This window comes from Panthera tigris, chromosome B2, assembly GCF_018350195.1.
Source record: "Panthera tigris isolate Pti1 chromosome B2, P.tigris_Pti1_mat1.1, whole genome shotgun sequence".
NCBI classification, from domain to species: domain Eukaryota; kingdom Metazoa; phylum Chordata; class Mammalia; order Carnivora; family Felidae; genus Panthera; species Panthera tigris.
This window is the reverse complement of record NC_056664.1, coordinates 149,683,572-149,697,252: the sequence shown is the minus strand read 5'-3', so window position 1 is coordinate 149,697,252 and position 13,681 is coordinate 149,683,572. Positions and strand designations below refer to the sequence as shown.

The 13,681-nt window shown below is 55.5% G+C and overlaps 1 protein-coding gene across 4 annotated transcripts in view; it reads right to left on the bottom strand.

Annotated features, from left to right (window-relative positions):
* Positions 1-560: 560 nt before the first annotated feature.
* Positions 561-13,681, bottom strand: part of SMOC2 (SPARC related modular calcium binding 2) — a 167,108-nt gene continuing 153,987 nt past the window's right edge. For 2 of the 4 annotated variants that reach the window (XM_042987545.1, XM_042987547.1), the window contains exons 10-13: positions 12,620-12,716; positions 8,272-8,546; positions 4,738-4,775; positions 561-2,056 (exon numbers count right to left, since the gene is read on the bottom strand). In XM_042987545.1, coding sequence (XP_042843479.1) covers positions 2,039-2,056; positions 4,738-4,775; positions 8,272-8,546; positions 12,620-12,716 — 428 coding nt within the window. In that variant the 3' untranslated portion in view covers positions 561-2,038. The remainder of the gene's footprint in view (positions 2,057-4,737; positions 4,776-8,271; positions 8,547-12,619; positions 12,717-13,681) is intronic. The other 2 variants (XM_042987546.1, XM_042987549.1) reach the window with 1 other exon arrangement.

The window sequence follows — 13,681 nt, the reverse complement described above, 5'->3', positions numbered from 1 at the left end:
GCGTGCAAGACGGGATCTACCAGAAGGGAGGACAGGACTGTGGGAGACGCATGGCTGCGTCAGAAGCCCCTGCAACGGTCCCAGTGAAATACGAGGGCCTGGCCTGGGACGGAACAGGGGGCTGGAGAGGAAAGGAGAGTTGTGGGACTTGACCAATCGCTTCGGTCAACGTCAGATCCTTCCTCGTTCCTCCTGTGGTCTGCCCTGGCCGCGCGGCATGCGGGGTCCTCAGCGCTCAGTCAGTACTGAGTGCGAGTGACTGCCTCACACGACGGGGCCAGACACCACATCCTTTGTGCCAGGCCCTGCGCACTTCACACAAGCCACACCCGGAGGCGCGCACGGCCACCGGCCCCGGCTTACGGAGGAGACCGAAGCACAGAAAGTTGGAGTCACGCGTCCCGAGTCACACAGCCAGAGGGGCAGGGCCGGGGCCGCTCGCTCGGGCCAAGAACCGTTGCCTCTGCCTCTTGACCGCAGGCAGCTCTGGGACTAAGCAGTGCTAAAGGGCTGTGCTTTGCTGGTAAGAAGACACCACAAGCAGAGTTTTGAAAGCATGTTTTATTTGAATCTACGAAAAATGATTAAATCCAAAGTTCAGAAATATAAAAGATTATCCAATAAATTTAGGATCCTAACTGTTTCTTAAACAACGTGACAGACACCGAAGCTGGTTTTGTGGCTCCAAAGTTTCGGTTTTTACTTTCGTACAGTTTAAATAAGTAAGAAGCCTCATAAAATATCTTCATGCACATGCACAGAGATCGTCTTACATGACGTGCGTTGGGGGAACTTGGGGCCATGAAGATTATTTTTCCAACCGAAAGCTGGAGCCGAAACAGGATCACAACCCGGCTCCCACAGCTGTCGGCCCGTCCTCCAAACGGCTCGGTCGAGCCAGCGGACGCGTGCGGTGTCGGGGCCCAGCTCTGGGTGCCCGCAGTCGCACCGCAGGCCGGCCCCGCTGCTCACAGCGTGGGCATTCAGCTCCTGACCTGCTCTCACAAGGGCCACCCGGGTGGATCCCCTACGGGCACGTCCTTGTGCCCTTGAGGCCACAGAGAAGGACGAGGCGGGAGCAGGGGACCGGCCGAGACCGGCATCCCGGCTACGGCGGACGCCGGCTGAGCCGTCTCTATGGAGGGTGCTCCCGAGTCGTTCAGGTGCCCGGTCACCTCCCAGGATGCCCAGAGCCGGCCGGGGCACGGTGGGCAGCGGCCACGTGCCAGGACAGAAGCGGGGCACTCGGCGCTGGCCGGGGCGCGGGACTAAACCCGCTTCTCTGGACGCCGGGCCTCTCCTGGCTGCCTCGGGACGGCAGGGGCGATCCCTAGGATTTTACTGCGTGGTTACTGTGAGCCCAAGGCAACGCGCAAACCGAAGCTCGAGAAGGAAAAGCAGCCCCCAAAGCCAGGCTGGAAGCAGCCCTTCCCACGGGCACTGCCCGGACTCAGCGCATCGCCGCGGTGCCCACTTGGCTCATCGGGAGAACGCCATCTCTGGAGAGCACGACAAAACAAACCAACACAGAGTCCCAAGAAGCAGATAAACCCATGCGCTCGTTAAGGGCACGATGAGGACGGCAGAGGACTGCAAACTTCTGCGGAAGCTGCCGACGCAGATTCGAAGAGCCGCGGGCACAGCGGACCTCAGAGGACGCCGGCGTGGCCTGTGGGGGGCGGCTGCCCAGGGCGGGGAGGGGTGGGGGGAGGGCAGGGGGTCGGGGCCGCGGCTAAGAGCTCTACTAGGTCAGCACGTGCGGGATAAAGAAATTAAGCCTAAAGCCACTCGAAATACATCTACCAAGTGCAGATTTCCAAGGTCCAAAGAGGGCACATACATTGTATGTGATTAGTTTTCTGAAGCCAGCCCTTCCGTTTCACAGATTAAAGCCGTCTGTTTAAATATCTCATCTCTACAAAGTGAATTTACATTGAAAGTACAAAGTGCAAACACTATGTGTTTTGGGGTTTTTTTAATTGCTTTTTGGTGAGGGAGTCTCCCACGTGTCCAGGAACCGCCTTGGATGTGTGAGCCGCTACCCTTGCTTTCTTGGCTGAAAAAAAGAAAGACAGAAATGGAGACACGGTTAGGAAGTGTCCATCCCTCATCTGTGAGGAGTAAAGCCTGCCTTCTAGGGCTGGCGTTAATCTACCTGTTGGCAACAGGGGAAAAGCAGTATTTTTTTTTTTTTTTTAGGGGTTAGGCTCAGTTTATGTATTTACTTTTATTTTAGTTTAGTTTAGTCTTCTTCCTAGAACTAATCGTTATTTATTAATAATAGGTTTTGGTATTCTGTTTATTTACTTTTAGTTTAGTTTAGTTTAGTTTTCTTCCTAGCACTAATCGTTATTTATTGGTAACAGCTTTTGGTATTCTGTTTTATTGTATTGCACTGCATTGTATTTTTAAGTGCGTGCAACAGAAACCACTGTTGGTTCCATCACTTTGGGCATAAGGATTAACAAAGACACGATGCCAACGTTAACTTCCGACCCTCCTCTCCCTTTCAGTGATCAGGACTATCAGGAGAAACATATTGGCTGAGAAAAATTAGCATTTGCTTTAAGTATTTTAAGTAGATTCAATACATTAAATGTTCTGCAGCCTCCCGTCATTTATCATACAAGATAACTATTTTTAGTTTTTTATTTAACGTTTATTTATTTTTTTGAGAAAGAGAGAGAGCGTGCACGCGCGAGTGGCAGAGGGGGTGGAGAGAGGGAGGAGACACAGACTAGGAAGCAGGCTCCAGGCTCCGAGCTGTCAGCACAGAGCCCGACACGGGGCTCGAACTCACGAACCGTGAGATCATGACCCGAGCCGAAGTCGGACGCTTAACCGACTGGGCCACCCGCGCGCCCCAATACTTTTAAGAATCTAATTCATGCTTCAAATTTGATACAGGCATCACTGATTTTTGAAATTTCCTTTTCATCCTTTCCGTGTACTAACTTACCTCTCGAGAAGAAATGCAACTTGAAAAGTCTGTCTCCTAAACTACTGCCATTCTGCACCCCGACTGCCAGTTAAAAGCCATTTGGAACGAAAAGGAGAAGCGAGATACAGTCTTCGAGATTTGTTTTCCCAAGCGTATCAATTCCTACCAGTATAAATCGATCCATGCTCCTGTTTGGTTATCTAAAATAATCAACGTAAACACTTAGGAGGCTTCCAGGCTGCCTCTCCTCCCCTGATAAACATACTAGTAGGTGGTCAGAACAAAGAAGAGTGTCTCTCCCGCGTCTGAGCTAATGGGAAGTTTTGTTTCAATTAGTTGTGGGTGAAGATAAACCATCAGTATTTTCACAGTTACGGAAACGCGTCCCAACTGTTGGAGCAGACGAGGCTGGCCCTTGTCCACGTCGGCGTGGGGGCGCTGCTCTGATCGTGTCTGAATCCTGCCGGGAAATGCAGAAGAGAGCAGGAAAGACGCCTCGCTCTTGGATAACTACGGGCCCCTGAATCCTCCCAGCTCCCCTTTGTTTAACGCTTCTTGTCTGCGGTTACTCGGACGGTGAAAGATCTTGGCGCTCAGAAATATTTTATTCCTCAAAGAAAGATCTACGGCCCTCCATTATTTCATCACGTGCAAGCCACAGCTGGTTTATGCAAGGGACTTAATCCCAGAATCACGGTTTACAGTAACAGCCCTTGGAACCAGGGCATGGAAGTCAGTATAGCCATCCCGACACCATAGAAACAGCAGGAGCGGCTGTTCCGGCTTCTTTTTCTGGGAAATAGCTGAAGAGGGAGGCTCGCGTCTTGAACCGAGTTCACCGCGTGCGTGGCCATCGTCACCGCTGGGTAATGACAACACCCCGCGGGCGTTTCGGCCGGGGTGACTGCTTTCAGACCCGCCCGGCTCTAAAGCGGAGGTGACTTGTGGTAGGATTTAAAAAGTTAAAGCCGTAAATATTGGCTAAACAAAGGAAACCGTATCACACGTCTTTCCTAACAAAATGGTTTTCAATTACGTCCAAGGTATGCCTTCGACGGTTCCGCTTAAAACCCACACCAGATGCAGGGCATGCCTTGGGAAATGTCCACTGACGTCCAACCGGTGATTTTATGAATGGGCCAGCGGTCCTAAGGAGGGAGGCTTTTTGTCGTGGCTTTGAGGGAGGGAGAAACCTACCCACTCACGTTTGCCCTCTGGAAAATATTCTAGACTTTGATGGGTGTGGCTTGGGATGCTGGGGAGAGTCTACACAATTACCTACTTTACCCGCACGTGTGAAGATAACAGGATTCAGAAACACAGAAACATGTGTCTAAACACACACTGGGGGAGGCTGAAAATCCCTTTTGGAGCAGAAGAGTTGTCTCATTAAGATCCCCAGATGAAAAGAAAATGTCCACCTGAATGCCCAGAGGGTCTCCTCTCCCTGTGATCTCCTTTACAAATTGTTAAGATATAAGTTGCAAATCCCAGACAATTATTTTTTTAAAAAATTTCCACAAAACAATAGGACTCCATTTTTTTCTAAAAATAACAAAATGAAATTTCAAAGAGTAAAAAAAAAAAAATTAAGACAAATCTTTAAGTTGATGATTTAACGAGTTGATGATTCTGATGGAATTTTGCAAGGTTCTTTTGGCCACACTGGGGTTTGTATATGAAACGTGGCTTCTCCTGTTTTGGGAAGGTACTTCACTTTCCAAATCTCTAGAACCCCCAGTTTTCATTGCCTCTAATTAAACAAGTTATTAACGCTAAAATAGAACAATACTTACCTGTTTATTAGAAGCGCTTTCAGCATTAACTCTGGGGGCTAACAAGGAAAGAAAAAAAAAAGACACTATTAAAAACCAAATACTCTTCATTTAGTGAAAATTTCAATATCACTTTTCAGGAAGGGAACAAAATCACTTTAGGACAGTGTCATCAACTGACACACTTTTCACATGAGAAAATACGTCTAGAGGGAGACAGCACAGATTATAAGCAGTGGCTTCGAAAAGTGACGATGTACAATTTTTTAACAATAAACGCTCCAGTCCACCTGGAGAAGAAGGTTTCATTTTACCAAAACTTCCAAAGCAACATCTACTAACCCGAGACCTTTCTTACTCGTGTTTCTTAAACTCTCCCCAGGGAAAGGAGGCCCCAGGCAGGGTGCGACACAGTTCCCTGACACGTTTTGGTTTTATATTTAACTCATAAGAAACTAGCGTATTTGGCTCAAAAAAATTTTTCCAAATCCTCGAGGGAAATGGAAGGTGGAGGGAGACACATACAAGACGCACAGTGTTTGTCCTGTGGCCTCGCCACATGGCCCGTGGTGGGAGAGCAGGCGGGAAGCTCAGACCCGGCCCCCAAGGTCACGTCCCCCATCCTGCGGGCAGTCCTGGGTCCAGTTCCCGGGCACCTGCCTTCCTCCTCTGCTTCCAACATGGGCCTCCACCTTCCTGGGTTCCCTCCTCCCTCCCTCCCCTGCCCCTAGACAGCACAGCACTGTCCCCAGCAACAGGGAGCACGGCAGCCCTACCTCACTAAACCCAGGGGACTATACAGAGAGGGGACTGGTGCCCAGGTGCCCAACGGGCACAGCGTTCAGGAACCATTGGCAACCAGTTTACGTCACTGGTGACAAGTGATGCGGAGGGCTCCAGGTGACCCGGTGGACGGCGGTTTGTGGTCAGGCAGTACGCCTAGAAGGGACGCGGCTAGCATGGCAATTTGGTGGAAAGAGCTAATTTGGTCAAAAATGAGTATTTCTTAATTGCTGAGTGTCTGTGCAACGGCCATTTTGGAGACTCGTGAGGGAACGAGGCAACGTTTTGTGAATGTTTTTCCTGAAACCTTCAGGAAGATTTCCTTTCTTTTTATCGTTTATCGACAGTTTCAGGTATTTTTTTTCTTTTCTGTTTTCTTTTGGTAATAGTGAAAATCTAGATCGCAGCTTCCGCTAATACGTTTCAGTTGAAGTAATTCAAAGGTAAACTGTTGCATAATTTCCTAAACTAAGTGTGATCAGGAAGGAGATGTGTCACGACCCCATCCTGTAGTGAAACGTCACAGCTGGCACGCGTGTGCGTGCGCACACATACAGATATTCCGGGGGAATATACGGGTCTCATTACGTCTGAGGAAAAAAGCCACGTTATCTGTTTTTTATTTAATTTCTGATATTTGTTAGGATAAGACATGCATTGTTCAGTAGTGAGCAGAGATGAAGGAAACAAGATGGCGGCAACAGTTCGCCTATTTAGAACGTCCGAACTAACCCTCCCCTGAATGTGCAGGTTTTTCTGGCTTTTCAAAACCTGTTACAAATCACACGTGGCAGGAAGAAGGAACTGATAATAAAGCTGAAAATGAAAATAACAGTAGGAAAAAAGAGAAATTCTTCAAGGAAGAGAAGGGTTGTAGAATCAAATATGAATCTAAATCCCCAATGCTTACTTTTGACCAAACAGCCACTTTGACCACATTTTAGCTTATTTCGAGGGGATTCATCAGCCCTCTTCTTGGTGGCTAACACGGCCCTCAACTCAGGACATCGGCTCACCTGCAGCCACCTGAGGAATGGAACACTCCAACTTCTATGATGACAGGGCTTTCTATTAAGGCCTACCAGCCCCGCCCCTGATCACCCCAGGGCAGGTCCTGACAACCAGCCCCCCACCCTGTCACCCCAGGGCAGGTCCTGACAGCTAGCCCCCCACCCGGTCACCCCAGGGCAGGTCCTGACAACCAGCCCCCCACCCTGTCACCCCAGGGCAGGTCCTGACAGCTAGCCCCCCACCCGGTCACCCCAGGGCAGGTCCTGACAGCTAGCCCCCCACCTGTCACCCCAGGGTAGGTCCTCACAGCTAGTCCCCCACCCTGTCACCCCAGGGAAGGTCCTGACAACTAGCCCCCCACCCGGTCACCCCAGGGCAGGTCCTGACAACTGGCCCCCCACCCGGTCACCCCAGGGCAGGTCCTGGACAACCTGGGGCAGTCCTGACACCCCAGAGCCCCCTGCAATCACTCAAACCAGTCCGTCCTGAGCCTGCTGACCTGCCTCACGTGCCCCTCCCCATGGAAACCTCAGGGAAGTTGTCCACGTCTCCCCCGTTCCCTCTGCCCCGACTGACCGTGGTCCCCGTGAGTGTGGGAGGGGCAGAGAACTAGGGAGACACAGAATCCTAAGCAGCTCCGGGCTCCAAGCTGTCAGCACAGAGCCCGATGCGGGGCTCAAACTCACGGACTGTGAGATCATGACCTGAGCTGAAGTCGGACGCTCAACCGACCGAGCCACCCGAGCGCCCCTTTCTTTCTTGTTTCCACATAAAGCCAAGTTAGTTAATATAGAGTGTGATAATGGTTTCAGGGGCAGAACCCAGTGGTTCATCGCTTACGCACCACACCCAGTGCTCATCCCAGCAGGTGCCCTCCTTTGTGCCCGTCACCCATCTAGCCCATCCCCCCACCCACCTCCCCTCCAGCAACCCTCAGTCTGTTCTCTGTTTTTAAGAGTCTCTTACGGTTTGCCTCCCTCTCTGTTTTTATCGTATTTTCCTTCCTTTCCCTTAAGTTCGTCTGTTGTGTTTTTTTAAATTCCACACAGGAGTGAAATCATATGCTGTCTTTCTTTGACTGACTTACTTCACTCAGCATGACAATCTCTAGCTCCATCCAACTTGGTTTCCTGCTCAGAGGTGTTATGGAAATTGGTGACCCTCCCCGGCACCCACACTGTACAAACGAGGCCGTCAAGTCCCACTCGCCCGTGCAGCCAGCAGGCAGGAGGTCCACGCATGCTTCCCGCTGAGGGTGCTGGGATCCACCCACCGCGGGGAATCCTCTTTCTCCACAACAGCTGGTTGGTCAGGCCAGCCTCCGATGAAAACATACACTCGACCGGTAAAACGGCTAAAATAACGTTTCCAGCCATCACAATAGTGGGTCTGCATAACAGGAACTACCGAACCGCTTACAAGCCGGCCTGAACGTCCGGTGGGAGTCGAGATGCGGTCCCCAGATTTGCACCTCAAACACAGGACGACAGGACACGTTTGGAAAGCCGGCCACCGTGGTCGGAACAATAAAACACTTGTCTTCACACAACACCCAGCTCCTCCCCTTCCAACCGGCTTCCCTCAGACGCTTGTGGACGATTTACTATTATTTCTACGGACCAATGAGCTACACGTAAGAGGCACACGGTGCTTTTCTTTCGCCCTCAGACCAAAGGACAATCTACACTTGTAAGAAGTCGCGGGAGCGGGCGTCGGGACCCGATGCGTTGCAAAGCACAGAACAACGAGAAAGGCTCTTACTGGGGCGCTTCCTGGCACTGGCTTTACCTTCTTCTTTCGTCACCCCCAGGCAGCCCATCAGCTCCGGCACCGAGATGGACTTGTCATTATTCACGTCGCAGTATTCGACAAACTTCTTCACGCATTTCTTGGGTTTTGATTTTTTCCGAAGGAACCTCTTGAAGGGCTTGATCTCCTTTTTGCCAATGTCCCCACTGGAGTTCTTATCAAGTAGTTTGAAATACCAGTGGACCACTCTCTCCTCTAGCGTGTGGCTGGGGTCGGGTTCTGAAAGCCTGCAAGAACACACAAGGGCGTCAGGAGCCGCGGCCACACAGCCGTCACCGCCCTGCCCCTGCCCGTCTACGGAAGGCACGCCGTGCGCACCAGCCCCCCCAGAGGGGTGCCCTGCCCGTCACTCCCCCGGTGCCGGCGCCTGAGCCACCAAAGATTCACTGTTCCATATAACGAGGTTTAAAAACAATTTAGAGAAAGGGCTTTAAAAAATATTTCAAGTCGGTTTCAAAACGGCAAACGACACAATGAATTTATGCGTGTGAATTACACAGTTGGTGTCGGCCAAGCGTTTGAAGACAGAAGCCCCGGGTCTCAGGTTCGGTGCTCCGTGGGGTTGGCGGGTCAGCTCGCACATCCATGGCCCTACAGACACTGGGACCCCGAGGCTCCCGACTCCTTTAAATGTGACTCACAGGCATACATAGCAGTTTCTACCACAGGGACACTGCCGGATGCAAATAAAAATACATCTTGAAGTGGTAACCAGACATTTAGCCTTGGATTTCAAGAAAAGTTTGGCATTTTAAGATCTAGGAGATGAGATACTCAGGAGGGAGGCCAGCACTCTAAGGAAGTAACCACGGGAAGAGTCTCCCTCAGAAAAAGCTCTTCGAAAAAAGAAATAAATTACTGCTAATTCCCAGGGGGACGCAGGGCTTGCCATGAGACGTCCAGGCAGCACTGGGAGGTCCCCTGGCACCCGCGGTTACTTGTGGGGAGCACACGGCATCAGGACGCCCCCAGGAGGGCGCGGGGAGCACGGCCCGGAGCCCCAGAACCCCGACCCCCTGCGCGGCACCGGACCACCCGCGTCCAGAGTTTCGCAAGTCACCGTGAGCAGTGTCACTGTGAAAAGTGCCACCGAATTGTACACTTGAGATGGTAAATCTTACGTCTTTGGGTTTTTCTACAACAGACACACAGTATTTTGAAAACGTGAAACCAAACATCTTAATTCAAACTGTGAAAATCTACTCAATGGCTCTGAAATGCAACTCCAAGGCATAAAGCCGTCGGAACTGGGGCCCCGCTTTCCGTTCCTCTCCCGCCTCACACCCGCCATGGCCTGGTGCAGCCACTGGAAATCCCAGGTTCTGGCTCGACCCACTGTGATACGTGAGCTCCGTGAGCCCCAAAGGGTCCCCCCTCCATCCCCGTGAGCCCTGTGGGGTCCCCCCTCCGTCACCATGAGCCCCGCAGGTCCCCTCTCTGTCCCCGTGGGCGCCGCAGGGTCCCCCCTCCATCACCATGAGCCCTGCAGGGTCCCCTCTCTGTCCCCATGGGCCCCGCAGGTCCCCTCTCTGTCCCCGTGAACCCCGCAGGGTCCCCTCTCTGTCACCATGAGCCCCGCAGCAGGTCCCCTCTGTCCCCATGGGCCCCACAGCGTCCCCTCTCTGTCCCCATGGGCCCCGCAGGTCCCCTCTCTGTCCCCGTGAGCCCCTCAGGGTCCCTTCTCTGTCATCATGAGCCCCGCAGGTCCCCTCTCTGGCCCCGTGGGCCCAGCAGGGTCCCCCCTCTGTCACCATGAGCCCCACAGGGTCCCCTCGTTGTCCCCGTGGGCCCTGCAGGGTCCCCACTCCGTGACCATGAGCCCCACAAGGTCCCCTCTCTGTCCCCATGGGCGCCGCAGGGTCCCCTCTCCATCCCCATGGGCCCTGCAGGGTCCCCTCTCTGTCCCCATGGGCCCCACAGGGTCCCCTCTCTGTCCCCGTGAGCCCCTCAGGGTCCCTTCTCTGTCACCGTGAGCCCCGCAGGTCCCCTCTCTGGCCCCGTGGGCCCAGCAGGGTCCCCCCTCTGTCACCATGAGCCCCACAGGGTCCCCTCTCCGTCCCCATGGGCCCCGCAGGGTCCCCCCTCCATGACCATGAGTCCCGCAGGGTCCCCTCGTTGTCCCCGTGGGCCCTGCAGGGTCCCCACTCCGTGACCATGAGCCCCACAAGGTCCCCTCTCTGTCCCCATGGGTGCCGCAAGGTCCCCTCTCCATCCCCATGGGCCCTGCAGGGTCCCCTCTCTGTCCCCATGGGCCCCTCTCCATCCCCATGGGCCCCGCAGGGTCCCCTCTCTGTCCCCATGGGCCCCGCAGGTCCCCTCTCTGTCCCCGTGAGCCCCTCAGGGTCCCTTCTCTGTCACCGTGAGCCCCGCAGGTCCCCTCTCTGGCCCCGTGGGCCCAGCAGGGTCCCCCCTCCATGACCATGAGCCCCGCAGGGTCCCCTCGCTGTCCCCGTGGGCCCTGCAGGGTCCCCACTCCGTGACCATGAGCCCCACAGGGTCCCCTCTCTGTCCCCATGGGCGCCACAGGGTTTCCTCTCTGTCCCCATGAGCCCCGCAGGGTCCCCACTCCGTGACCATGAGCCCCACAGGGTCCCCCCTCTGTCACCATGAGCCCCACAGGGTCCCCTCTCCATCACCATGAGCCCCGCAGGGTCCCCACTCCGTCACCATGAGCCCCACAGTGTCCCCTCTCCGTCCCCATGGGCCCCGCAGGGTCCCCTCTCTGTCCCCATGGGCCCCGCAGGGTCCCCCCTGTCACCATGAGCCCCGCAGGGTCCCCTCTCTGTCCCCATGGGCCCCGCAGGGTCCCCCCTCCGTCACCATGAGCCCCACAGGGTCCCCTCTCTGTCCCCATGGGCCCCACCGGGTCCCCCCTCTGTCACCATGAGCCCCGCAGGGTCCCCTCTCTGTCCCCATGGGCCCCGCAGGGTCCCCTCTCCGTCACCATGAGCCCGGCAGGGTCCGCTCTCCGTCACCAGGAGCCCCGCAGGGTCCCCTCTCCGTCCCCGTGGGCCCCGCAGGGTCCCCCCCTCCGTCACCATGAGCCCCGCAGGGTCTCCTCTCTGTCCCCATGAGCCCCGCAGGGTCCCCGCTCCGTTACCATGAGCCCCACAGGGTCCCCCCTCTGTCCCCGTGGGCCCCGCAGGGTCCCCCCTCTGTCTCCATGAGCCCCACAGGGTCCCCTGTCTGTCCCCGTGGGCCCCACAGGGTCCCCCCTCCATGACCATGAGCCCCGCAGGGTCCCCTCGTTGTCCCCGTGGGCCCTGCAGGGTCCCCACTCCGTGACCATGAGCCCCACAGGGTCCCCTCTCTGTCCCCATGGGCCCCGCAGGGTCCCCACTCCGTGACCATGAGCCCCACAGGGTCCCCCCTCTGTCCCCATGGGCCCCGTAGGTCTACACTCCGTGACCATGAGCCCCACAGGGTCCCCTCTCCGTCCCCATGGGTCCTGCAGGGTCCCCCCTCCGTGACCATGAGCCCCGCAGGGTCCCCTCTGTGTCCCCATGAGCCCCGCAGGGTCCCCTCTCTGTCCCTGTGAGCCCCTCAGGGTCCCCTGTCACCATGAGCCCCACAGAGTCCCCTCTCTGTCCCCATGGGCCCCGCAGGTCCCCTCTCTGTCCCCAAGGGCCCCGCAGGTCCCCTCTCTGTCCCTGTAAGCCCTGCAGGGTCCCCTCTCTGTCAGGCCCCGTAGGGTCCCCCCTCCATGACCATGAGCCCCACAGGGTCCCCTCTCTGTCACCATGAGCCCCACAGGGTCCCCACTCCATCACCATGAGCTCTGCAGGGTCCCCTCTCTGTCCCCATGGGCCCCGCAGGGTCCCCACTCCGTGACCATGAGCCCCGCAGGGTCCCCTCTCTGTCCCCATGAGCCCCACAGGGTCCCCTCTCTGTCCCCGTGAGCCCCGCAGGGTCCCCTCTCTGTCCCCATGGGCCCCGCAGGGTCCCCTCTCTGTCCCCATGAGCCCCACAGGGTCCCCTCTCTGTCCCCGTGAGCCCCGCAGGGTCCCCTCTCTGTCCCCATGGGACCCGCAGGGTCCCCTCTCTGTCTCCGTGAGCCCCGCAAAGTCCCCTCTCCGTCACCATGAGCCCCACAGTGTCCCCTCTCTGTCCCCATGGGCCCTGCAGGGTCCCCCCTCCATGACCATGAGCCCCACAGGGTCCCCTCTCCGTCACCATGAGCCCCGCAGGGTCCTCCTATGCTGACCATGCCTCTGATGCCTCACGGCTGCACCAGCTTCTAGCCGGCGATCACCAAGGCTCCTCGGACCCTCACTGACCCTCCTCGGACCCTGCCACGTACCTGCCGGAGGAGGGGTCAGACACGGCGTGCACCATGTCCGTGGACAGCGCGTCCAGAATGCTCGTCAGAAACTCATTCTTTTTGGCACCCGGACAACCTAAAAAAAGAAAGTCAGCATCTTTTTTTTTTTTACTCGTATTTCACAGAACCCACAGAATAGAAGAGATCTTTCCCTGTGATGAAAAGAAATGTTTATGTCTTGGAAATCAGTATTTCGGGGTACCTTAGTATCAGTGAGCTCATGTGAACACATGGCAACACATATATTGATGCGGGGTCCTGATTTTCGTGAATGATGGCATCTGACACTTACCAAGTCGCCACACGGGACTCAGAGATCGCAGGCACTGATATCCACAGCAGCAGTCCCGGGCGGCACCCCTACTGGCCAACACTACGTACGAATTCCTGGTGCCTGCAGGCATCGGAAAACGCGCGAGGTCCCTGCTGGAGACGGACGTGGCCGGACGCCTGTCCCCGTGGGCCTGGGGGACCCCGCAGGCGCAGAGTGGCTGGCTTACGGGCAGCTCGGCTTCCCTCAATCTATTAACCCGCAAGACACCGCCTAGCGGCAGCCCCCCTTCTCCACCCTCACACCACTTGCAGCTCCCCGGCCCCCGCACCTGCCGCACTCCGCCCCATCCTGTTCCGGGACAAGGACAAGAGCCGGGCCAGGTGCGTCCTTTCTGGGCTCTGGAGAGGTCAGAAGACTCGGCCTGGGTCGGACGGTGGTTCAGTGAGACGGCCGGTGAGTCATTCAAAGACCAACATGTTATGCGGTTAAACACACTCCGGTTTTCCTTTTGACACTTGAGTTGCGGTTATTATTACGCAAGTATGTGTTGGCTGCCTACAGCAGGCATCCATTCAGGCCTGTCTGCGTTTCATTAAGTACACGTATCAGAGAAAAGATGTGAGTCCTCAGCGGGGGGAGGGGAGTTGTTAACAGTGAAAAAAAGCGGTGTTATTCCCCTTTGATAGAACCAAAAAACTAGATCCTACTCCATAGGGAAAACACACACCATTGAGAGAATGTTCCTTCTCAAGAAAACATCATGATCT